At 33.7% G+C, this 27,413-nt stretch overlaps 1 protein-coding gene across 7 annotated transcripts in view; it reads left to right on the top strand.

Annotated features, from left to right (window-relative positions):
* The first annotated feature begins 451 nt into the window (after window positions 1–451).
* LOC125050690 (unconventional myosin-IXAa-like) overlaps window positions 452–27,413 on the top strand; it is a 29,737-nt gene continuing 2,775 nt past the window's right edge. Inside the window, exons 1-33 of one of the 7 annotated variants that reach the window (XM_047650687.1) lie at window positions 452–1,246; window positions 2,268–2,411; window positions 3,102–3,214; window positions 5,619–6,532; window positions 8,522–8,702; window positions 9,168–9,307; window positions 9,969–10,215; window positions 10,726–10,861; window positions 11,213–11,361; window positions 12,100–12,210; window positions 12,556–12,603; window positions 13,091–13,279; window positions 13,610–13,801; window positions 14,134–14,381; window positions 14,761–14,932; window positions 15,699–15,891; window positions 16,699–16,790; window positions 17,259–17,330; window positions 17,647–17,766; window positions 18,827–19,001; window positions 19,490–19,599; window positions 20,160–20,314; window positions 21,672–21,840; window positions 22,563–22,694; window positions 22,835–23,249; window positions 23,559–23,828; window positions 24,153–24,314; window positions 25,179–25,280; window positions 25,443–25,580; window positions 25,761–25,943; window positions 26,162–26,277; window positions 26,513–26,654; window positions 26,994–27,181. In XM_047650687.1, coding sequence (XP_047506643.1) covers window positions 1,211–1,246; window positions 2,268–2,411; window positions 3,102–3,214; window positions 5,619–6,532; window positions 8,522–8,702; window positions 9,168–9,307; window positions 9,969–10,215; window positions 10,726–10,861; window positions 11,213–11,361; window positions 12,100–12,210; window positions 12,556–12,603; window positions 13,091–13,279; window positions 13,610–13,801; window positions 14,134–14,381; window positions 14,761–14,932; window positions 15,699–15,891; window positions 16,699–16,790; window positions 17,259–17,330; window positions 17,647–17,766; window positions 18,827–19,001; window positions 19,490–19,599; window positions 20,160–20,314; window positions 21,672–21,840; window positions 22,563–22,694; window positions 22,835–23,249; window positions 23,559–23,828; window positions 24,153–24,314; window positions 25,179–25,280; window positions 25,443–25,580; window positions 25,761–25,943; window positions 26,162–26,277; window positions 26,513–26,654; window positions 26,994–27,181 — 5,954 coding nt within the window. In that variant the 5' untranslated portion in view covers window positions 452–1,210. Of the gene's footprint in view, window positions 1,247–2,267; window positions 2,412–3,101; window positions 3,215–5,433; window positions 5,551–5,618; window positions 6,533–8,521; window positions 8,703–9,167; window positions 9,308–9,968; window positions 10,216–10,725; window positions 10,862–11,212; window positions 11,362–12,099; window positions 12,211–12,555; window positions 12,604–13,090; window positions 13,280–13,609; window positions 13,802–14,133; window positions 14,382–14,760; window positions 14,933–15,698; window positions 15,892–16,698; window positions 16,791–17,258; window positions 17,331–17,646; window positions 17,767–18,826; window positions 19,002–19,489; window positions 19,600–20,159; window positions 20,315–21,671; window positions 21,841–22,562; window positions 22,695–22,834; window positions 23,250–23,558; window positions 23,829–24,152; window positions 24,315–25,178; window positions 25,281–25,442; window positions 25,581–25,760; window positions 25,944–26,161; window positions 26,278–26,512; window positions 26,655–26,993; window positions 27,182–27,413 lie in introns of those variants that run through there. The other 6 variants (XM_047650688.1, XM_047650691.1, XM_047650689.1 and 3 more) reach the window with 6 other exon arrangements.

The following is a 27,413-nucleotide window of genomic DNA, read 5'->3' on the forward strand; positions in this document are numbered from 1 at the left end:
TAAATGTTTGTTATTAAACTGTAAGTTATATCAGCCGTTAGGCATTCAAGTGGTTTTGATTGATCACGTGATCAAAGCACTGCGAGTACCTTACCTCGAAAACGCCAGTGCTCGCAGTAGAAGTATAGCGGGGATTTGTGACGTCATATATTTCCTAGGACGCTGCGGCTGTATACTGCAGTCCATAGCGGAACAAATTTTTGAACAGTGGGAGCACTATACAGTACTCGCAGTGTATATCGGAACATACCCTTTATTATTTGGTGACATAGACAAAAGAGGCAATCACGTTCATGGTTTATCTGTGTCCAAAATAAAAAACTTTGCTCGGTCTGTAGGAAAACTACGGGCTCTTGTCTATGTGTATTATTATCCTACTAAATACAGATGACAGAAAGTAGGTTAGTTTCCTTAATAAGTTAATACCTCTAAGCTTTATCTGTATTCTTTCTAGATACACGAATACACGATTCAATTCAATTTTACACACAAATAAAAATGGTGGTTCGATTTCATTAGAACGATAATTTATTAGATTAAGTTGAAACAATGTTTGTTCGCGTCTTATTAGTGATTTAAGTGCGTTTGTATGTTTCCAATACCGTAATTGTAGCGGAGGTGCGATTACGTGGTGCCTTAGCGAGAGTTGTGTATGACAAATAACAGGTTGTTGCAGATACCGAAAGCTTTTCTAATTCGTGTAAATAGTGCTATTGTTTATAAGTTTTATTTTATAAACAAACTTCTAAAGCCTAGGTTGTAGAAATACAAACTCCGGGGGTAATTCCAAAATTTTACGCTTGATGAGGCAACCTGGATGATTTTATACGACCAGCATGTGACCCACATCTGAGATTTCTCTAAACATTAGAACGATCTTCGACCTATTTCAAAAACACAAACATCTGTATTTGTAATATAGAACATCTTTAATTAGAAAAGTGAAAAAGATATACATTTGACCAGTTCTGATTAACATGAAACAAAATTGTTTCAATTAAACACCAGCAGTCTACCAACAATTATTTAATTGATCAAGATAACTTATACTTGGACAGTTTCAACAAAAATATATATAGAATTTTATTGTGATAAATTTAATTGTCTGTGTTTTAAAAGCAATGCAAAAAGTAAATAAAATAATTGGCAACAAAATGAGATGAAAATTGCTCACAATTCATAACAAATGCAAATTGTACCATGAAGCAGAATGGCTCTTTCTGAAAATCATAGGTATATTGTGCAGGTCAGTAATGGATTTAATTAATACCTTAATATTACTACACTATTTGTTATGTGAGAAATGTATTTAAGAATTGTTATCAACAAGTTCTTTAAGTGATATATGTATGTGAACATTTACTGATATCATAATTTAAATTGACCTTTAACCATACTCTCATTATTGTTTCAAATGTATGATAGTAAAAAGAATATTAGGATTAATTAATATCCTATTCCATGATATTCTGCATATTCTTTCATTTTTGCCTCCGTTAACCATTTTTCCTAGTTAACTGTCATAATACTTGGTATACAACAATACATTTTTTCCTTATATGGTTTTATGTCTTCTTTGTAAAACTAATATTATTAATGTATCCTTAATTTCTAATTCATAAAATCTGTGTAATTACTTTAATAGTGATTAAAACCATATTATATAAAATAGGTATGGTATGGTGGGTATGGTGAACCATATTAAAAAAACTATTTAATATGGTTCACCATATCCATTGCAAAGTTCTTAATGGAACTTATAAAAACTATTTGTCTTATTAAGATTATATTTAACTTAGATCACATAAATGTTAGCAGGAATTAGTCAATATCTGACCTGCCTAGCCATAATCCTATTATTATAATTTAAGACCTTTGCTTATAAATGATAAGAATGTGACAAACCTAGTATTAATGTGTTTAAGAACAAAGCATAGCTACTCTGATTCGGAGATCTGTCTTCTCACAATTGACAAATTTTAATCTTTGTTGATTCCTGGAAATTCTTTTTTATTTGATTAAAAACCTCTCAGACGGAATTTTCTACTAGACCTAATGACAACTTAAAGTAAAATAAGTTAATAATAATAAAATAATTTAATTAACTAAACATTTAAGTTATTATTAGATTGTAAGCTTTTTATATACAAAGTGCACTGGTGCAAAGCCAGTCTGGTCTAAACAAACAAAACCAAATCCTGGTTCACCTTTAAACCAGTCTAAAAAACAGTGTCGAATAAACAATACAATTATGAACTCATTCACAGGTGTTTGTAGGAGCGTTATCTGCTCAATATGAGGCACTCTCAGTTGAAGCCTCAAAGCAAACAAGCTCTGAAGAAATTGTTTGTTGTATAGCTGATAAGCTCAATTTAAATGATGGTGTGGGTGGCCCCTATGAACTTGCAGAGGTATTATGCATTTTATTAGCCATTAATCTGTGATTAGATTAATTATTTAAGTGTAATCAACTGATTATGTTATCTTAATAATGGCTGTGTTAGAGATATTGGGCATATGAGTTTTTAGTTTTTAAATGAAATTATATTTACTTTCACTACAACTTTTTGTTGAAATTATAATTTATTGTGCTTTATTTTATTGAAGTTAATTGATTTAGTCAGATGTGCTAATTCATACATGTATATGTAGATATAATAACATAAGATACTAAATTGCCTCAATCATTTGTCATTTAATGAAAAATGTAATTAAGCTGTGAGACAATGATTACTGGAGACTAGTTTAGTCACAGATGATATTTATCATGGATAACTATTGCGTCCGCGTCACTAAGTATTCCGAGATTGCGGTAACGTTGAAACATTATATTAACCAAAGTTCATTCTTAATCCATTGTTAGGTGATTCAGTCATTCAGGTTTTTTGTAATATCATAAATTGTGCTATAATATTAATACTTAACATTGTTTTCTAATATGAAGATTTTCTCTTATTACAAATAAAATCTTTTTAGATGATTCCATGATTATCATATAACTCATGAAGCTATATTTGAACCTAGATTATACCCTATAAAGTGAATAGACGATGTCATCATATGATTACATCCAATAAAACAGTGTTTTTTTATAATGACAGGTGGTGGGAGATGTCGTTAGTGGCGAATGCAAGGAGAGACGGCTGGGGTCTAACGAGTCACCTGTGGCTGTCATGATGCTTTGGCCTAATAACAACACAGGACAGTATTACAGGTTGGTTGACTTTGATTCCGTGTATTATGTCTTATATTTAGGAAAAGACGTGTGTAAGTGTACATCTTGAATGGTACCAAGAAAGTACAAATATTATATATAAATTGGAATTAAAAAAAAATATTTACAATATATTTTGGTTTATAAACAATTTATAAGAAAAACTTCATCAAAAAAGCTATTTTGTAATACTTTTTATGAAACAGATATTTATAACATTTTAATATCACATTTTTTTACTTGTAATTAAGCAGTATGTAAAATAAAGTTAATCTGCATTTAAAATGATTGTAATTTATCTAAAGCATTAATTTACATAAATTGCTATATATGATATAATAAATAGTTGTGGAACTTCCTGTTTCAATTTATTCTTTATAAAAATTGCATGTTATTGAGCAATTACGAAAACATAAAAATTATTAATTTCCTATATTTAAATAATTTAGATTCGAGACTTAAATCAAACAATTACTCTCGTATGTCAAAATCTCTACGTTTTAGTGATTCATTAGCGACACTCCTCCAGGCAAAGAGAAAAATGGTCTTAGATTATAATTAACATTAGTAATACGGTAGAATTCCCTTCATTTCTGTATCGGTAAAAAATACCTGTAAACTTGAAACTACTATACCACTAAATATGGTTTATAGCAGATTTCTCAAACCTAAGTCGGACTTTTTTTTGTGTTTTATTTGTTGTCAAACTATATTTTTGTCTTTCCTTTTTTTATTTTCGACGCGATTATACAATATTAATAATCGAATTAATTATAAATTAAACCTAAATAGCAATCGTACATTGACAGGAGTTTACGCGCATTAGGGAAAAATAATTTGTAAAATAATATGATCCTGTGTGTGTTCATACCTAATACTATTTTGTCCGACAACGTTTGCAGTTAACGGAATTTCAGAAATGATACGTATTCATCGACATTGAAACTATAGGAATCCAAAAATATCTAGAATAAACATTTTGTTTATGAAATATCTTAGGAAATATGACGCGAAAAAGGTGTGGATGGAAGCCAGATTTTCGTTTATTTATTGAGATATTTATGGGAAAGTAAACGTTACAGACTTAACGATTGTATTAGAAAATTATTTAGAACGTTTCTAGTCTATGGGCCAAGGCTGCGACTTATACAAGAGAAGTCGTATTAAAATGCGAATATTCTCTTATTAAGTGTTCTATTTAAATAAAAAAGGATTAAAATAATCCGGCTAATTTGATAATCGGTTTAATATATTATCTGCATAGGCATAGAGAAAAGCACTGTATTGTGTTAGGCCAATTGATATATATTTTTATTTGTTAAAGTCCCATTACCCCTCGTGATTTCAAAACCAATTAAACAAATCGCCGGGAATTGAACCTAGGTGCCTTAAGATTACACCACTACTAAGCCACGAAGGCTGTTAATTACACCAAAAAATAAAACAAGTTACTCGTTTTCAATGAAATAAATAAATAGCTGAACATATGAGCAAATGTGTATATAATGACATTCGCTAATTTATCGGAAATTTGTAATTTCCTTCCAAAAAATGTATCGTTCGATTAGTCATCGGCCGAGAAATGGCTTAATTTCATATTGAGTAGTTGGCATTTTATACTTATTTACCTCCACAATTTAATTAGTGGTAACAAGTTTTCATAATTACCCTGGTATTTACAACGTAGGTTTAACCTTGTGTACGTATTTATTTACATACAATATATATCAGGTATGTGCTTGCTTATAGTATCGGTCACGCTCGCCAATCATTGTTATATCTTTAATATCCGACCCAATATTCGATAAACAATTCTAGCAACAGCTATTAATAGCTATCAAAATTTCATAATTTCCTACTAAATATATTCAGTTGTTCGAATAATATTAAGTTACTTTTGTTTGCAGAATTGTATTCTTTATTTAAATGCTTTATTTGCATATTTATACAACTTGTAGTGCTCTCGATATCTACCGGTTCATTAAATTATCCTGTCATTGGATAACTATTTGTAGACGAGGTCTTTATAATGTTTTTACTATGAATCATGTGAACGTAGTATATCCTTATATGTCCGTAAGTACAATGAGAATGCGAGTAAAGATGTTCAATGCTAATGACTTCTCGCTAATGCATATATTGTGTGGTATATTCGGAAGTTTGATTTAAACGAAGGGCTTACGACAGTGGCTGGGATATTGTTGGTTGTGAGTCACTCTTCCTGCCGCGTCGGCGCGTATGATAACAGCCATCCTGCCAATCAAACTCGAACTGAAACTTGCCGCGCAACAATCATGAGCGCAATATTCCTTAATTAAACCAGTAATGACACAAAAGTAAACAACTTCTTACATTTTATATTTTGATTTTCTTGCACATATTTAATGAAATAATTTGTTTACAGGTTTTACCTACGCGAGAAGATACCGGACGAGCCATGGATGGAAAATTTCTCCGTAGATCCGCAACTAATAAAGGATTATTTCCAAAGGTTCCTTTACCAGCCGAAGGACCGGGAATATCCAGACCTTTGCCAACTGCCGGAACTGAACGAGCAGACTCTTTTGGACAATTTGAGAGCGAGGTTCGGCGCGGGATACATATACACATATGTGGGCTCTATATTGATAGCGCTCAACCCGTTCAAGTTCTATCCGATATACAATCCGAAGTACGTGAAGCTCTACCAGAACAAGAGGATAGGCTCCAGTCTGCCTCCACATATATTCGCCGTAGCGGACGCCGCGTACCACTGTATGCTCCGCGAAAGAACGAATCAATGTATTGTGATTAGTGGTGAAAGTGGTTCCGGGAAAACTGAGAGTACAAATTTTCTTCTCCACCATTTAACCGCGCTCAGTCAAAAGGGATCTCACGGAAGTGGAGTCGAGCAGACGATTCTCAGCGCGGGGCCTGTCCTCGAAGCGTTTGGTAACGCGAAAACCGCACACAATAACAACTCGAGTCGATTCGGCAAATTTATTCAGGTCAATTACAAGGAAAATGGAATGGTTCACGGTGCTGTGGTACAGAAATATTTATTGGAGAAGTCGAGGATTTGTAGCCAAGGACGGAATGAGAGGAACTATCATGTGTTCTATTATCTTTTGGCTGGTGCTTCGGAGCAGGAGAGAGAACAGTTGCATTTGTTGAGTGTTGATAAATATAATTATTTGTCGCGGACTGGTTGTAGTGTGGTGCCCGGGGTGGATGAGCAGTATGAGTTCTCGCGGTTAAAACAATCTATGGACATGGTGGGATTCACTATGGATAAACAGCGGAGGTTGTTTGCGGTTTTGTCAGCTGTTTTACTATTAGGTAAGTGATTAAATTTCTAAGAAAATTTTCGAAAGTACTAATAGTCCTGACACTTATCTGCGTAGTAATCTAATGTTGGTGGTTTCATGATGATCAGTGTACCCCAACCTTTGTTGTGCCATACCCCACCTTCTCTAATTCCCTTCTAAAATTCTTATGCCTCCTATGTATACGTAATTTTCAATATTAAAAGATTTAATTGTTCAATTAAATTAAATGATAGGTTCTAGTAAGCAATTACTAGGACGTACGAAACACAGTCGGTAAGTAAATTTTAAAAACATATAATCAAAAACTGAAATTTTAATCCCAAATAAATTTTAATACATTTTCAAATAGCCCTAACAATCAAATTGCCCCACGTTGGGAAATAGAGGAATTATCGATTTTAGAACATTTAAACTAAACTTTCTCTATTTATTTAAAAACGGTGCTACGGTGTAATTTTTTCAAAAAACTTTTTCTAAATATAATGTAGTTTTGATTCTAAAATATTGGGGCAGTGTTTTTTCTACGGTATTGAGGGTACATTTCCTCTAGATGGGTTCTGAAACACACATAGAAAATCCACTAATGCATAGCCGAGCTTTGTAATTAACCCAGGTTTTAAAATCACGCGCCTAGATTCAGCCTTAAGGGGGCGTCCATAAATTACGTGAGGTGTTTTTTTAAACTTTCTGTAGCTCCCTCCCCCCCTGGTGAGATGTCGTGAGATTTTATTCAACCCCCTCCCCCATCTCTCGATCTCACGTGAGATTTTTCAAAATGTGGGTTTCTTAAGTAATCGCGTTGGATTGTTATTGTAAAAAGAAAAAAAAATTCTTCGTGCTTTTATTTTCGACTAAAACAAGTGAAATATTGAGCGTTAAGGTATGGAGTTAGCGGGAAGTTGCAGGGATGACCTTTAGGGTCAACCGTTTTCCTAAATTTTTTTTCAATCAGAAAAAATTGCGTGATATTTGCCGAGACCCCCCTCTCTCCAACGTAAGATTAAATGAGATTTGGCTCGACCCCCTCCCCCCCTTAAACACCTCACGTAATTTATGGATGCCCCCTAATAGGACTACAATAAAATTATGTAATCGTTATGCGTTTAGTAAATAACGTATTCAATTGCGTATTTATACAATTGGAACATGTTGATAAACATAGATATACAAAAAACTGGAAGAGAAATGGTTTCCGCGCAAAATCTTCTCCGGTTTGTCGTAAATGGAAGTGTCATGTTGAAAGTATCTGGCACAGTTTTTATACTTATCATTATTTTTAGAGAATTGTAAGGAAATTATTAAACGGAAACAGGGGAAATTATGTCATTTATGCAATTCTAAGTAACTTTTAACGCACCACCACTTTGTTGAACCACTGAAGTATTTCCGAACCTCTTCGACTTAGGGTTCTTTAAGAAAAGAGCGTACCAATTATTTAAAGGCCAGAAACGCACTCGCGAGCCCACTGGCATTGAGTATCCATAGGCGGGGTAGTATCACTTTGATAACATCAGACTCATGAGCCTCCTGCCCGTTTGCCCCTGTTCTATAAAAAAAACACGAATAACGTCGTAATCTGATTAATAATTGAACGTAATTTGATAAAAACTACTTGTTATAAGCTCAATTGATGACTAGATACAGTAATCCTTTTAGGATTTTACACACATGAACGATGTAACGTCTTAAATATAAGGTTTCCAGTATTATGTCGTTATCTTGATGACACATGCTTTTGCGGCACAATTGCAGCCTTCTACGTTAAAAGATAATTTAATTATTTTATCATACATAAACGTAAACTTTTACATAGGCTGACTTCAACTGCTTTAGGCTGCTACCATTGCATTACACATTTTGTATTTTTTGAAAACCAGTCCCTCCGTTCTTTTAATTAACCCAGGGACCTCATAACCTGCCGTGGAACGTCTAGATTCACAATTAGTTTGATTAGTGGAGCAAGATAATAGAAGAATAATTTTCATCCATCTCTTTTCAGGTAACGTTGAGTTTCAACCCCAACGCAAATCATACCACCACGACGAGGCCGTGGGCGTGCGAAATCCTGAAGTAGTATCGCTGATATCGTCTTTATTACGAGTGAAACAGGAGACATTATTGGCTGCACTCACGTCCAAAAGGGCGAGAGCGTCAGGAGAAACACTTGTTATAAATTATAGGTACAATATTTATGTTTCTACATGTCTACAGTCCATAGAATTGATCCATCTTAGCAAGAGAAAAAGACTTGAAGAAGAATGACTTTATCTTTTTAAATATTGATTAGTTATTTGATAAACTGAACGAAAGCCACAGATTGATGGAATCTGGAATCAAAAACAAATTTGTATAACATATCAAATTCATTCCCAAGGTTCAAAATCAGCAGAATTTTCGGCAGTGACTGATCAATTTTGAAAAAATAGATTTATAAAAGCAAAAAAATACTAGTAAATCTAAAGTTGAAAGTGTAATATTTTTATTTTGTGTATTATTTATGTTCACCATAATTGTCATATATTTTAGAATAGATAGCTTGTAACATATACTGTAGATAAAGCATTATATATTATGTGTTGAACTTGAAATAAATCTTGTGTTTTGGATTTTAATATTTACAATATTTTATAATTTATGGTTTTCAGGCTGCCAGAAGCGATAGCAACCCGCGACGCAATGGCTAAATGCTTATACGGTGCTTTATTCGATTGGATTGTGATGCAAGTTAATCACGCTCTGCTTTCCAAAAAGGACACGCTAAGGGAACACCAGGGACATAGTATAGGTAAGCACGTAAATTGTATTATTTGGAGAACGACAATGATTCACAAACAGACAAAAGGCCCGAAAATGGCTTAGTGCTTTTGAAATAATCTCTCGATTTTTGCTTTGAAAGTGTTCTTGCACAAAATACGCTGCAACCTTTTAGGACCTCAGATTTCTGTTTCTTGATCATTTGTTTTTTCTAAAAGGCAAGTAGGTGATTAGTCTTCTGTGTTCTTCACTGTACGAAGGGTGTTAGATTAGACAGTCCATTGGTGGACGCTTAAACCACTAGGCTAACACTTTCGAAATACTTCATATTGTATTTTTTTTGTAAACATTATTATATAGGCATACAGTTATATATACAGATTCTATACAAATATTCGTCATTCGTCTCTCATACACATGACACAATGTATCGAAACATTTAATTAATGGCATAGATATTGAGTTAAGGTATGCTTCATGTCAATTCCTGTACTGTAAGAAATAATTAGTCTTTTTGTAAATATTTTAATCTATTACTGTTTAATGTTGTGGTGGTTTTTTTTCTATGTGTATGTATTGTTTTGTATAAAATAATAATACAATTAATTTTATAGAAGATTTACATATACTTGTTTATACAATGATATGATGGATTTGACTGTATAGTATATATATACTAAAAATATTTCCAGGCGTCCTCGATATATTCGGTTTCGAAGACTTCGGTCCGAACAACAGCTTTGAGCAACTCTGCATCAATTACGCTAACGAGCACTTGCAATATTACTTCAACCAACACGTATTTAAGTACGAGCAAGAGGAGTATAGGAGAGAGGGAATTCGATGGACGGACATAGGTTTCTCGGATAACACCGGGTGTCTTCAGCTAATAGAGGGAAAGCCGGGTGGATTGCTGTGCCTCTTGGATGATCAGTGCAAGTAAGGGATAATATTCTTCCTATCGCCTTATATAAAGTGGTTACTGTTTACATGTCTCCCAGCTACTCGTACTGAATTATTTACTATTATGCCGTAATAGTATTTATTTTTTAAATTACCTATTTAATAATGATAATTGCTCAATTACCGATTTTTAAACATGGAATTAAAAATACAATTTTGAAATTTACTACTACTTATTTTGCAACTCTACATTTAGGGATGGAGAAAAAATTTGAATAAATCAGTGGCGCTAAATAATACCTCTCTCAGACTCAGATTTCTGTATATTTACTAATAAGTGATCAGCCTCCTGTGCCTGACACAAGCCGTCGTCTTTTTGTATAAGGCAAGCCGGTTTGGAGCTAATTTTAAATGCGTACATAGAAAGAAAGACCATTGGTGTACAACAGGGGAACGAACCTACGAACTTAAGAATGAGAGTCGTTATAGAAATTATTAATTAGGAATGGAAAACTTCGTTTAAAACTAAAATGTAAAATTTTACAGCTTTCCCTGGGCTACGAATGAGACGTTACTCCAAAAATTCAACTCTGTACACGAAGAGAATCCGTTCTACGAGAAGCCTACGCGCCGGGAGCCAGCTTTTGTCGTAAGGCATTACGCGGGGAGGGTAAAATATCAGGTACATTGGAATTAATATATGTTAACAAACGAAATTAAAACGTAAAAATATCTATCGGCGGGTGATTATTACTGAAATTAATAAAATATTTTGTAAATAATAACTAAACTTTGTTTTTAAAAGGAATCTAAAAGGAACAAATATTTAACAATCTTGATATACAAGAATTTCGGCGTTTTCAAAATATTTATTCGATTTCATAAAAATAATGAAAAAAAAAACTTTGTAACTATACATTTTGTGTAGCTGTGTTTTTACTTAACATCTTTGCCAGAAATATATAGTATACATACAGACAAACACACAATGTTTAGTATAAATAGAAGCGAACATACTTTAAATGTTCTACAGGCAACAGCAATGCGAGAAAAGAACTTAGACCTCATGAGACAAGACATCGTGAGTGTGCTCAAGAACTCGTCTCTGGCGTTTGTGAGGGAGTTGGTGGGAGTCGACCCCGTTGCTGTGTTCCGTTGGGCGATCGTCAGAGCTTTTTTCAGGTTTGTACTCAATTTTTTTTTTTTTTGGGAGAAATTAATAATTCTTAATATTTAATGATTACTAATGATCCTTTATCCTACTATAGTTTGATATAATATATTGGTCTTTTATTATCAGTTCTATCACATTTATGAAATATGTTGTGATGTTTCGCAATAACTTACTATATATAAATCCATAAACTATATGGTTTAGTAAATTCGCGTAATTTAATAAATAAATCGGGTCATGTTGGACATAAGAATATAAAATCTTTAAGATCCTTTGGAAGGAATTTTAACTACGTAGGTAATTTTGCATTAAGTCACTGTTCGATCGGAGATCTCTAGCCGGTGTTACGTTCTTATACAAATAGTTAAATGGTCAAATACGGAACATTAACAATGTCTTCCCTTATTCATTCCCAAGGTTTAAAATCAGCAGAATTTTCCAAAATCCGTCTGCAAAAACCAACATAGGAGTTCAGGCACCTCTCATTCGAAGTCTTCGAATATAATAGAATAAACATTACTTATCCAGAGCTTGACATATTCGGTAGAGGGCTGATCAATTTAAATAAAAAACGTTGTTTAGTGCCTATCTGATTTCTAATCCGCGTTATTTAGCAAAAACTAGGAAAAACTAGAATTGGAATTGTAATATATTTATTTATGATGTGGTGAATTAATAAATAATTAAACTAAGAAAACATAAGTATTGGACATTGGTCTCTAAATAGTCGAGCTATGTTGTTACAGAGGGTACTTTGCATTTATGGAAGCGGGTAGCAGACACAGAGTGAATAGAGTGGACGGTGCTTCGAGAGTCCCCCGAGCGTCCATACACGCTGCGAACGAAAGTATAGTTAGGTGAGCATCAACACTTATTTGTATGTGAAATTGCATAAATCGCTTAACGATCAACTAATTACCCCTGTACGAGGCATGATTTGTTTTTGAGAATCGAGGTAGCTCTATGCATATAACAACGAAATCATTCTAATTGCTTTCAACTAAAGTTACCGTCTCTTTCTGTCAAATTGAATTTAATCTGTGATAAAAAGAGACGGATGATTATTTAATAAAATACTTTTGGTTCGAAGTTAGAACTATTTCGCATCTGTGTTATAATCTGATTAATGATGAATAAATAGGTATACGTAAGCTTTCGCTAATATGACGTTATGTGACGTAATCATATGTCTTGTTGCTCAGCCAACTGGTGACAGTGTCATCAATCAATCTCGCAATCAACAGAATTGCGTAAGTCGCCGTTTAAAGCATGCTTTTTTGTGCACATATAGCATGGATGTTCTTTTATATCATACACTGCTGTTAGATGTCTTCTAGATTTATGTTACCTATAAAATATAGCTCAATTTGCCGATATAAATTGTTTAAAAATAAATTTGATTTGCACTCGGTCATTCCCTTATAAGCAAGCTATATTTTATAAAGTATCGTAATAACTGGGTTGCCATGCCAACCCTTTCTTAATTAGCAGAAGTTATAGTCCATCTTTATAAATTGCCTATGAGTTTAAACATCTATATGTCTATGCTAATACTTTGTGTTTTAATCGTAAATTTTTCTTTATTTAGGTAACTTTTTGTATACTTATTAGCTAAAGTAGTAATAGTTATGTGCGCTAATGTGTATCGACAAACCATTACCAAGAACATTTCAGTTGATTATGCACATAGACGCATGACAAATCACCTTTTTTGAATTAATATGACGGGGTAAATAGCAGAACGCCGCAAAGGGCGGCAACGAAAGCACGAGAGACGGGAAGAACTGAACGAAGAGAAGCGGCTGGGGGAGGGTCTCGGACGGCGAAACCGACCAAAAATTATAGAACCGCCGAAACTAGAACTCGCCGCACTGACAGGGACCTAGACGACGCGGACGTGTTGCAGCGAGCCAGTCAAATCGTCATGTATGTCCACGGATACAACACAAGCTGTCTCTCTCACTCTTCACCTCTCATTCATCAAACAAAGCTTGAACGCGAGTGACGAAGAATTCGCTTTTTTTATAACGCTTGTTTAGATTTTTTGTCACTCGTTTTTGTCAGATTTTTTGAAGGTGCATGTGTAATTTTGTTTGATGAATTTTAATATTTCGGGACTTTTGGTGACTCGGTGATTCGGTGTTGTTTTCGGTTATTGCTGAGTTTATAATAATGTTAGCTTTTGTTTTGCGCATGATGGTGCGGGCTGGGTTATAGTATGTTTTGAATAGATTCTGAATAAAATCGATTTGACAGGAAAAATAAGTCGTTCCGGCCTCGGGAGCGCGCGAAGAAAGGCTTAAAGAATCTACAGAGTGTAAAAACATTGGCCGGTCGAACGGCTGCTGCGGGAAAGAGAAAGCAACCTCACACAGTGGCCGCTCAGTTCCAACATTCTCTTGCAGCACTCATGGAAACTCTGAATCAAGCAAATCCATTTTTCATAAGGTATTTATGATCTTCAATAAAAATTTGTTATACATTCCCATAATAGACTATGTTGTAATTAAATTCTTCCACTATAGGTATTTATTAATATGCCGCCTTTTTATTCGTAAAAACTAAATTTGTCTAGTTACACTGTTTTAACAAAAGTTCATCTATAGAGCCCTATTCATCGTAATTATAACTTGACGGAAAGAGACTAAAGTGTACTTAAACAATGCCGAATAATAGTAATACGGCCATTTTTTTTTTTATGATTTCCAAAATTGACCATATCTTTAATATCAGAGAATTCTACAAAAATCGGTAAAAATTAACATAACTTTTTTCAACAGATGTATTAAATCGAATAGTGATAAAATCCCCAACGTTTTTGACGAAGAAACAGTCCAGCGTCAGCTCAGATATACGGGAATGCTCGAAACAGTACGCATTAGACAAGCCGGATACAACGTACGACTTACGTACGAAGAGTTCATACAATTGTACAGAATTTTGCTACCGAAGGGCCTACTCAGCTCACAATCTGATGTGCGGCATTTTCTTGCCACCCTCAATTTGGATAGGGATAATTATCAAATGGGTGAGTTGTTTATTCTTTGTAACCTTAATTTAACTGTGTGTATTTTGTCCAATTAAATACGTAGTAGGCGGCCCTACGTAAGAACGTTCTAAAATAAAAATAAAAACATTTATTTTGTTAATTTTAATTATATAAAACGATGTCATGTTACCTTTGAGACGGCGATGGTGTACCATCACATGAAATGATTTTTAGTCGCAATTTTCAGACAAAATAAAAATTTGTTAGACTGGTGAACTTGTCTTCGTGTATAGAAGTGTTAATTTTGTTTATTCTCAATACAATTGATATGGCACTGTTAAACATTATCCAGTTGGAAAAACTCCGATAAATTCAATATACATTAATTTTATATAAATATAATATATTTATATTAAAGGTGCCACAAAGATTTTTATGCGGGAAAGCGAGCAGACAAAGCTGGAATATCGGCTGCATCAACAAATAATGGCATCCATCATCACAATTCAGCGTTGGTTTCGGGCTTTACTCGAACGGAGACGGTTTCTCGTATTGCGTCGAGCTTCGCATACAATACAGACTTATTGCAGGTAATATAGTAATATTTATAGCAGCTATAAAACAAAGTTAAATGTTAATTTAGGAAGCGCTGGTACTTATACATGTACTAAATAGGTATATCTGAATAAAAACAAATTGTGGAGAATAATAATAAACACTTGAATAGTCTGAATCTCTTTCAGTAATCAATCCAATAGTTTATAATATTTTTATTCCTACAGTAATTCCCGTAAGTTACCGAAGATGTTTTGTCCCCTATATTTATTTACAAAGTGCCCCGGGAGGGATAAGGACATTTGCTATTTAAGTAAGCTCAACCTTGACATACGAGAGGTTAAGACTACGCCGTAAAACCACTTTTAATGTTAAGCACCGCACTTAATAAAATAGATACATTCACTAACAAATACAATGTTTGTATAGAGACAGATCAACATCTGGCACGAGTCTACGAGTCAACACTCGTAGATATAAATTGAAAAATGTGCCCGGCCAAAAAGGTTTATAATCTCTGACATGTGAAAAAATTATAGCTGTCAGAATTCTACGGAATTAAAAATCAGAGTATAAATATGAGACTTCAATACAAAGAGCCCCCTCGTGAGTTGTGTGCTGCTATATTGCGGGCTTCCCGATTGTGAGGAAGTTGCATGGATCTAGTTAACATTGCGCCTTCTTAAGTTCTAATGTCATTTTCACACGTGTATATCCCGAGTATCTGATTGTCCTCATTGTGTGATGTTTGTGATCAAAATTAAAATAAAATAAATATTTAAAATATGTTTTCCTGCTCAGACAATGGCTTGCAGCACGCCATGAAGCTGCCACGAGATTGCAAGCTTGGTTCCGTGGGAGTCAGGTACGGAGATGGTACACGAAGTTTCGGGACTCTGTTATCATCTTCCAAGCGGCGGCGAAAGGGTTCCTAATAAGAAAAACCTTGCCAGAACTTAGAAGACAACTGCCATCGACCAGGCATAAACCTGAGGTAAGCTGTGGGATTTCATGTAAAACACGGCATTAGAAAGAGATAGTTTCGTATCGTTATCTCTGTCGCACGATTTTTGTATGTACTGGAAGACTTTCACGGTCCGCTTCACAAGACATTCTTTTGTGAATGGGCTGCGATGACTACCCTTTTCGGGCGTCAACCTATAAAAAATAAACGATTTACCAACAAAATTCAATACGTTTTTATATATTAGACTTATTTAGGGCCAAGTTTTGATAATAATTTTGACATATGGGTGTCCCAGATTTTAACCCTTAGTTTCTTATTCCAATTCGTATCTCAAATTACAATATTTTCTTAAGTACACTATATGTCAAACTTCAAAATAAAAAATGTACTTTGACAGCACTTGAATCTAAATTTAACACTGATGTTTTAGAATACAGACTTCATAGTAGTAAATTTATAAAACGTTACTGAATAAGCTCCAAATAAGTCGATTTGAAAATTAATAAACTCGTATTGTTTTATTATATTTGGCTTAATTTAGAATATATACAAATCTACCCGAATCTCTTTTTGCACTAAACAAAAGAGATAGGCGTGTGATAGAGATAACGCTATACGATAAAAAACAATTCTCGCTTCTAAATGTTGATATTCCCCAGTCGTTAGTTAAAGACATTCCTAAACGTAGATATCAGAACTATTTTCCATGCTTTGTACCTGTTTATATTTTTTTTGTAACTAACTGGCAAGTTTGTCAAACTAACTTGGATGTGGTGTCATTGCATTATGAACCGTAAACAAAGTGTCGTAAAGCACACAATCGGTTGTTATCAGCATGAGAGAGCCTCGATCGCGTCCGAGTCAGAACTGTACAAGGCGAAGCAGCCGAGCATCGAGCAACTTAAGAATATCATCGATATACAGTTGTGAGTATCTCAAGAATATCCTCCTTATTCCTTGGACTCTTTTGTCTTTTTCTGTCAAATTGTATTTTCGCCACGATGAAAAGAGACAATAATACTTTTGAAAATAATTTGTAAATAACTTCTTTCCTGTAATGTAATGTAAATTATTTCAATATTACACGCTAAATTTATGTTATAAAACGTGGACTACAGATAGTAGGGTGTATGTTACAATGACTGTATGATGATTGCTTTTCGTGTTAAATAAGAAACATTAAACTGTATAGAAATATTAACCCGTCTTCAAATAACTGCCAAATGAACTAAACCGATTTTGATGAAGCTTGGTAAAATGGTATGGTAACAAACTATATTTAGTCCACGATTTATAATAAAGTCGAATCATTCATCAAGTTATCATGTCTATTGCCACATATCTGGCAAGAAAAAGTATCACAGCAAAATGTTAATGTAAAATTTATTTTACAGAAACATGTTGATTCAAGAAGAAGCAGAAAAATCAAGACAGTTGCGAGCTACTCAATCGTTGCCTCTTGGCAGGTAAGTTGATCAATATTATTTACTATTAATTTATTCACACTTTACTATATTGCACATATATCAATTTAAATTATATAAAAAAGAAACTTGACATAGTTCAAGCAATCATTTCCAAACAACCCTAACAAAAATATATGCATTGATAATTAGAATCATTAAAATGATTGAAAATGTTAATGATTCTAATCCACCCAAGGCATGGATGTATCATAACGTCTTTTAATCAACAATTTTATTAAATTTTAAAATTATATATAAACCTTCTAGATTAAAATTATTTGTAAAAGTGTTTTAAACCAGTAAATATCGGTTTTAGCTTAGAAAACAAGCGAGATAGCCTATCGCTAGAGAGTTCGACTCAGAAGACGTATCACAAACGAAAAGTCTCCAAGACGCAGAACATCACAGAGGTGCCATCGAAACAGGCTAGTCAGAAGTATGTATATTTATTATTCATTTCTACTAGCTTTTACACCTGACTTCGCAATGTTAACATAGTTATTTCTACTCTATTTTGTGTATACATTGCGTATCATCCGGAGAGATCCTGAAGATAATACGCAATGTACAAAATTATGGGAGCATTTCACGTACTGCGGACAGCGAAAAACAGTGAGTTCGTAGAATTTGTTTATATTCGGGTTAATCATACTACTAGTGGGGGGTTTGAACGCAAATACGTAACCTTTTTTTATGATGTTTATTTTTCTAGGTCTTTATAATTTAATCCTATGGATTTTTTTCTTTATAAGTTTTCAAAAATAAAAAAAAATTGACCTCCAACACCGGAAGTAAAAATTTTAAATTAGTTTATATACTCACTAGAGATATGATTAACCCGAATATAAACAAATTCTACGACCTCAATTTTTTTCGCTGTTCGCTTCACGTGAAATGCACTTATAATAAACAGAATTTATAATGTATTTCAAATAATTATTACTCTCTCGTTAATGTTATCGAGAACATTAGTGTTACAATACTCTTATAGAACGTACAATTCGGACTAGGCTTCTCGAAAAAGATAAAAAATTTGGCCCTATTCCTAAATTGCAAAGGTACGTTATTACGTGTATAATAAAAATAATGATATACTGTAACATTATTTAGATTGTATTAGCGACAGATTTAGTGAGAATGGTGATCGTTTTTTTAGTTTAGGTATATTATGTGATATCATGTGATGCATTTTAATCTATTTTCTTACTTGCATTATCTCAATCATCTCAATCAGCTTCATGTATCAAATATAATGACTTAGTATTTTTTTTAAAACGTTTAGCTTTTAGGATTTCACGTATTTCGGATTTTAACATAAAGTCGTAATTAAAACAGATTGAACGTATTGCTTTGACGTATGAATTATTGTAACGAAATATGCACGTATAATTTTATTATGCTAACTTTAATCTATTTAAGACATTTGAAATTGTATGCGAATAAAGTTTAAAAAGCTTTTAGTAAAATGAGATTTTCATAGTAATGTTTTTTTTTAGTTTAATAAACAAAGAGACAAGTGAATCTTCACCTGAAGAGAGTTGGAATGCGAACAAAAGCAAATATCCTCAGGGCATTGTGGCCTGGCCCAAAAAGATCACTCCAGAAGTCCTCGCCAATGAGCTGCTCTGGCTGCGGATAGATCAGAATTATCTTATGGCTGAAAAGAATAAGGTTTGTTATTAAAAATATAATAATTTCGCTTATCGCTTTAGATAATATTTTACTATTAATATATACTAAGAATCTCAGTCGAATCTATAAATTTTAATTCATAATAGGAGTAAATATATAATAAATAGGAGTAAAAGAGTACTGAGAGTTTTTTACGCCGGCTTTTTCTCTCGGCCTACACCCTCTCTCTTCTTTGCCGATGAGTAGGGATGCCTACAAATTCAAATTTAATGACGTGGAATAAGTGATACATGTATCTTATGTTCCATAATAAACATTTTTTTTTTAATGTAAACTACAACTAATTCTCAATTTGCGCTATTGAATCGTGTGAATTTTTTATTTTATATTCATAAGTGTTAATTAAATACTTATAATTAAAATTTGATTAAATCGAAACCGTTTTATTTTTTTCTCCAATCAAAAATTTTACTCCCATTGGTATGTTCTAATATTTTAAAGTTTTTATAAATGTCATTGATATACAGATACGGGAAAGAGAATTGGCAGAAACGTTAGCGACAAGTAGTGAAGAATATCTACGTCAAGTTGGCGATTGGAGTCCCGCTGATAGCACCGACACTAATACGAGCTCAAGGTAATTTTGTGTAATTTTAAAACTCGTTATTCCCAATGGGGCATAGGCCAGACGCATTGCTGCGTATGTAATTGAAGAATTTTTTAACTAAAGTACTGTTTAGTTAAAAGATTCGTCTCTTTTTGCCAAATGGTGTTTACACACAGATTATCTAACAGTGCAATTAGACTATTTTTTTAATTAATAAGGACACTTTTCTTAAATCATTGTATTCACTTGTAAAGTTCTTCTAGAGAAAAATTACATATAATTATTTCAACAAATTCACAGCTTAGAATATTATTATAATAGAAATGCTAATATTTTATTTAACAAATACTTACAGACAAACCTCGTCCGGTTTGTCTATAACAATGGTGTCTTGTTTCGCGTAGTAACGATTTTTATTGTACAGCAATTATATTTTTGTATATATGGAATTTTGAATTTAATTACTAGCAATTAAACTCTTATGCATGTATTTTAACACTCAGTTATGCTATAATTTACCCTCGTCTGGATTGACTCGTACGTGTACATCATACACCCTTAAATTAATGATTTTTATACATTTTTATCAGGCGAACATCTCCTCAAGTATACCAGCGAAGTCTGTCAAGTACAACCTTGGAACCAGCGAGGACCCTACACAGCCTTCCACCGGTTAGAAGAGATCCTAGAGATTCGAGGGACATGCGAGATTCTAAAGATCGACACGACACGCCCCTTGATACCTGTAAGTATTTTTTATACATACATACGTATAGGTACGTGTACGTACACAGCTCAGTTCACGTAACACACCAAGAGTGTATAATGTACATTTATTAGGGGATTTCATTTTCGCATCAGATTCATCAATCATTTTAATTTAATAGACTCGAATCGATCCTGTGCTTTACAACTTGAAAGAAATATTATTTTTCCGGGAATTATTTTAAAACTACGGGCTCGTGTGTGAGTTGCGTAAATTAAAGATTTCCGTAAAAAAACTCATATACATTGTAAATATATTTAAATATATCCTATGTTAACTATTTTATTAAGACTTTATTTTAAAATAAGTTTACACATAATCTTCACATACTCGATACACATGTCGTTGCTAAATGTATATAGCCAGATTCAAAAACTTGTACTTATATACACAAAAAACTTATACATACGGTTGTAATTTACGAATATCTTTAATATAGACTGGCTTCATTATTGTAATGATCCTTCGTGGCCTAAACTATATCAAATCTATGAAAAGTATGCTGAGGGATAACTCTCAGACATTGACATTACAAATACGAATCGAAAACTATCGTGTATCGTATCGTTATTTACTTATGTATTATATTGTCACGCAAGCGACATGCCGAAATGGTAAACAATAATTATAGGAATATTTAAAATCCCACAAAAACAAAATGCTTAATTTATTTTTATCATTAATGACCGTTAGTTCTTAATGTGTTTGCTTTTTTTGTTTGTTTTCTTGTTCACCGATTATTCGTTAATCACTTCGGACTGCAGTTTACGAGGTTTTTAACTATTGTGTTCCGCGATGTGCTTTTCGTCGGTTTTCCTAGAAAATACGGATACCTCTGATGTGACAGAAAAGTTTTTAATATATGCTTTAAGTTTGTCAGTGACTTTATTAACCATGGTTTATCACGTTGTGTTTGTTAAGTTAGCATTCTATTTCTATGGTAAGGGTCTTCCCATTGTCTATTAATCTATCACTTTGTAATAACAGGTTTTCCCAACCTTTTTTAAGCACCAGTCTCTCACAATAATAGATAGCATTAAGTTTATTGTCAAAAAAGAAAGATGGTGAAATATCTGTATCATAAACTCGTACAATGCAATATTAGATGCAAAATAAACTTTATTATTATTATTACTTTTGCGTGCCCTTAAAACAAAAGACAGCTTAAAAAATCTTTAACGCATATAAACGTGTATTTTTACAATAATGACTTCTTGGTTTTATATCATTGGAAGTCGTTGTATTTAAATGTGTAGAACTAGCGTAAAAAAGACAATTTTAGTTATACTTACTTGGACTTTATGGTATGTTGTGATTAATATGTGTACGTACACAGCGTGCGCGTCCCTGGTACGAGCCGTAGAAGCACCCGCGCCGCCTGCGCGTTCAGCGAGACGTGAAACGAGACGAGCTGTGGACAAACTCGATCGGGTTGAACATTCTGATCGACTGTCCAGGACCGATGCTGCCAATGCCATGGCGTTGCCATGTCCCGAAGCTAAGCGGTAACGTATTTTTAAACGTGATTATTATTTGTATCCCACCTTATTACGTACACGGTAATCATTTAATAATTTACCAAAAACTATGATATATATTTGTGCAACTAACAAAGGGTACCTAAAGGGTAGTTACTAAATTATTGAATATGTTTACATAGTTATATTCCACGTTAACTTTTACAGCTTAGTATATCGGAACTTTTTAAATAGAATAGTATAATTTTTACTAAGCCTCTGCTAAATCATCAAAAACCAATAAAACTTCAAAAAAAATTGTAATACTATCAAACCTGAATAAGTGAGAGCTAAAGGGACCGCGATCTCATTATACATAGCTTACAGAGATACAGAAGGGGTCTGTCTCACATATTATTTAAACAATAGAAATATATATATAGAAAACAATAACAGACGCACATTTGGTATGAATTAAATAAGAGTCCCTCGAAATTTAAGAATGAGTCGTAAATAGCAAATGTTAAATGCTTTTACTTGTCGCTTCTAGAGATATAGCCAAGTATCAATCTCGCTTATAGAGGTTCACGGGCGAAAAATTACTGTCACTTATAGAGGTTTAATTTTTACCTCCTCCTCACTTATAGAAGTTTTAGGAGGGAAAAATGACGAGACCCGGTAAATACTCTCAATTAATAGAGTTTTCTCGCTTACCCAGTTGTCACTTACTCGGGTTTCTCAGGTGTAATGGATTACCAAATTAATTTCAGAGCGTCATCTGAAATACCAGTAGTGGCGGGAGACCCTCTGCGCCGGCGCAACTCAGATCCCGCGCCGGAACCTAGAGTCGCGGACTACATTGGGCACACCGCTAACGGGCTGTTTGGCATCGCGGGGCATAGGTAATTAGTTGAAATAAAATATTAAAAATATTTCTTTTTCAGGTATATTCTTTCAATCCTCATATAGATTTTTTTTCTTAATAACGACCTTATTACATACTTATTTAATTTGCATAACATAAGATTCTTTTTTTTTACAGATTTCGCAAAGGAACGAGATTCGCAAAAGGTGACAAGTGCGTATACTGTCATCAGGCTATCGACGCGTTCGTCACTCAGGGTCAGAGATGTATCGACTGCAAACAATTGTATCACACCAAATGTATTCAGAATAAGGGTGTCATCACAATGCCATGCCCCAGCCCTGTGACAGGCGCAACTCGAGGCAGGCATAAAAACCGGAAACGGATTAACCTCAAGGAGTCTCCGTACAATTTGTTGATGGAACACTCGAAAGTTGGCTCCAACTTCAGTTTGACAGGCACGTCCGAGTTTATGGACAGAACCGACAAAATCATATCGGACGCCACCGAATTGCAAGCGATGCAGAACTTCATAACAAAGAAAATATACCAAATGGAGTCGTCTGAGAATCCAAATGCTAAGCAATCTGAGGTCAGTATTTATTTAGTATTTTTTTTTTAATATTGATTTATTTATTTTCAAAGTCAAATCATTTATTTCAATTAGACCATCTAAAATGGCACTTTTGAACGTCAAAAAAAATATAAAGAAGATTCTAGTATGAAATCTAAGACTTACGAAGACTCTCAAATGCGTTTGTATAAAAATCTAATCATTATTCACCAATGTGGATATGGAACTAAGCCTTTTAAATTCATTGATCTAAATACATTTTTAATACTAATAAAATCTTATCATATGTATTATACGTATACGTGAACGTACACGATTTTATTTCAGGTCGACAGGGTATTTAAGCACGCACTGAGAGAGTTCAAAGACAATTTAGTGGCCACATACAGCGTGGTAGAGACACGGGGCTCGGCCCTCAAGTACAAAGACCTCATTGGGAACTTCCTTCACGTTATGGAAACCGTTTGCGCAAGGGAAGGGTCTACTCTGTCCATCACAATGGGAGTCAACGCTTTCAGAGGGTTCATGGATGAGTTCATGAGCCAACACGAAACTGATAAAGCGAGGACCAAGCGGAAAAAGGATAAGAAACGAAAGGTATGTTTATTGTCTCTGACAGTATGTCGAGTGACAATGTTCAGCAAAGTGATGGTGAAAATGTCTGACAGCTATGAACTAGAATCAGGTCTAATGCGTATTTAAAACATATAAATATTGTATATTTACACAGTCTATTGTGTTGTCTATTGGTTTAATAATTTGTAATATTTCTTCATAAACAAATGAACATCACTTTCGTATAAGTATTATGCAAAAAGACACTTTTAATAAGTTCAATATATTATTATTTGGAATGAAGCTCAAATGTGTCTATTGTGTTCGATTAAAATCTATATCTACGAAGAAGTGGTGCGCTTTCAGGTCGACGATCCAATACAATACATGGGTCATACATTCATCCTATCGATGATTAACATTCCCACCGAGTGTGAGATCTGCAAGACCTTCTTCATGTGGCCCTTGGAGCGGTCCTTGATTTGCCAAACCTGCAAGCTTGCGTCACATAAGAAGTGTTTTATGAAGGTAAGTTTGACATGCAAGTTAAATTTTTAGATTCGTAACCGTTAAATAATAAATAACTAATCTTTTTCAAAGACTTTTCAAGTCGAAAATCGTTCAAAATTAATAAATTAAACCAGGTACAATACGGTTTTGTATTTAACTATAACAAGGAATAGTATAAGGATGAACACTTTGAATATTATTTGTGTATATAATCTCTAATGTATTAAAATCTATGGCAGGGGTCAGAAGATTAACAAATATCGTGATCCTTGAGATCTCGTAAATCAAATTGATGTGTAAACGCGGCAGAATTAAATATTGAGCATATTGACATAAAATATATATTTTTCGTGATCCATCAATATCTAACAATATTTATTGACTGTGTGAGCGTGCGTGCTGTCAATATAGTTAGTACATGTGTGACGACGAAACATTGAGTGCGGCTTCACAACAAGAGTCTGAACAATGTAATAACATAATTCTAAATCATATTTAATAATTTTTCGGAAAAAATTTCATTCAACAAATTCAAATGTTCAATTTATCGCGCATTGACGTCCATGTTTTTACCCAACGACGTTTTCTTTGAATTAATTGCATTTAATGCCAATATTATGGCAATACAGGCCTTACTTTTATCGTCCATTATTACGAAACACGTATACTCGTAAGAATGATCTTCTCATGACTGACAATATTGAAGTCAATATCTATTGAAAGTATAGTACGACCTGTTGATTCAATATGTATTGATACCGGTATCGTGATATTGACCGCTCACTCCTGTCTATGCGTTGGACATTACCGGTTTGACGTGTACGAACACATAAAGCTATCGAAATCAATGCTCCAATAAGTAATATAAATGGTATTAAATAGGTATCCACACGATGTAGAGCCGACACAGTGACTCCTTCAGCGTCCATAGTAGGCGCTGTTGACGCGGGGGGCAGGGAACAAATGGGACTTAAGAGGGGGAAGGTATGTATCAAAAGGATTTTCTAGCTAAAACAACACGAGCATATTTGTATATTTTTATGTAAATGACTTCAAATTATTCTACATAACAAGACATATTATTAACGATTGCTTTAAAGAATCCATTATTCGATAGATTTTAGATTAATGGGCAACTTCTTCCAGGTATTCGGTGTGCCATTATCAGAGTTGCCAACAGGCGAAGGCAACATTCCTATAGTAGTAGATAGACTTATCACGTCCATAGAGATGATCGGATTGTACACTGAAGGGCTTTACAGGAAAAGTGGATTGAGTTCTAAGGTAATAAGAAAATAAGAATCCTTATGAAATTAGATTGTTCTTTTACCTCTTATAGTGATAATAAATTATTTAAGTCGGTACATTGTTCAAATTCATTTCATAACTGTACTTATAAAAATGGACAGTATTCTCCCATAGAAAGTATTGTATAATAATTTGTTGTATGCAAATTTATTTCAGGTCCGCGAACTTCGACGTCTTTTAGACGAACAACCAGAAGAGAGCGTAGAACGTTTAGACACGTACGCAGTTCACGTACGCGCTTCCGTACTTAAGACTTTCTTCCGGGAGCTACCGGAACCGTTGCTGACTTTCGATCTCTATGACGACCTTATACTTGCCGCACAGATGTCTGATCCCCAGGTAGGCAAAATGTATTATTTTAATTCCGTAATTTAAATTACATAATTATGATTTTACAGGCACTTTTTTCTATCTAGAAAGATAGATTTTTTGTGCAGTTTAAGACTCTATAATTAAGTTTATTATTTAATCTTAGTTTATTATTTATTAAGTTATTCCAAGTTAGATTAGTTAGGTTCCAAAGAGGCATGTTCCACAATTAATACGTTATTTTGCAGGAACGAGTATCGAGTATATTCACACTCCTAAAGAAACTACCGAAAATCAACTACGATGTCGTGGAGAGATTAATTTTTCATCTCGCAAGAGTCGCCCTCAGAGAAGAACATAATAGGTAACCACTAATTTCATTATTGTTTTATTTATCATAATCTTTCATTAAATGCAAAAGGACAAATTATAATATAAAAGTTTAAGATTTCCTAAGCTTTTCTGAAATCATTTTTAAGTTAACCATTAACATTAAAAAACATTTATTTGGTCTGATTTTCCCTATGTAAATTGTAACAGATAAAATTTTGCACGACTTAATTTAGGAGAACTAAAAATAATATTCTAATTACTTTTAGAATGGGAGCGAACGCGCTCGCTATAGTGTTCGCGCCGTGCATACTGCGTACGCACAAGATCCAACCTGCGCAGGACTCGCTTCATGACATCGCGCGTCAGACGGCCTGTCTGGAAGCCATACTTTTTGACAAGATGAGCAATGTCAGTATTTATATTATGTAATAACAGTATCCTTCTTTAAAACGTCCAAGAAAAAACTGAAAATACATTTTTTTTAAATCAATTGGAGACAGAAATTATTAGGAAAACATCGGAACCAATTTACATTCAAGATGGCACGGCACATATTTGATAAAATAAGATTATTTTCAAATATAACCTTTTTAAAATGAAATAGATAAAATTAAATTAATAGATTATATTTGTGTTGTGAATGTGTGAGAATCCGGAAAATCTTTAGTAAATTGTGTTTCTTTCATTTGATAATGATGATTTTCAATATTAATATCGCAACCATTTTTATATTCGCTTTTATTATAGACACGCGGTACCCTCGCCGATATAGAGACGCTGGATAAGGCATGTGCAACAGCAACAGATAGGCTCACGCACATCCGCGCTCGAAGCGAAGCTCCGCGACCCGAAGAGCAAATTCTGGAGGGTCACATTCATGAGATGGAAAAGGAAAAGGCCACGCTCACAAATAACTTGCCCGCGCTCATATATAGGTAAGCTTTTTTAACTGCATTGTTTTACTCAGTACATCGTTTATAGTAAATTAGTAAACTAGTTATAATTTGATATCTAAGGAACTGTTCTGTTCCGTTACATAATTCAAGACCTGAATAGAAAACAAGCGACTTTTTAATGGTTCATAGCGTTACTTTTCGTAAGGCTGTTAAGTATTTTCGAAAAGTGTAATACATAATATATGTCGCAGCCAACTAGCTTAATAACCCG

The sequence above is a fragment of the Pieris napi genome, chromosome 6 (genome assembly GCF_905475465.1).
Source record: "Pieris napi chromosome 6, ilPieNapi1.2, whole genome shotgun sequence".
NCBI lineage: Eukaryota > Metazoa > Arthropoda > Insecta > Lepidoptera > Pieridae > Pieris > Pieris napi.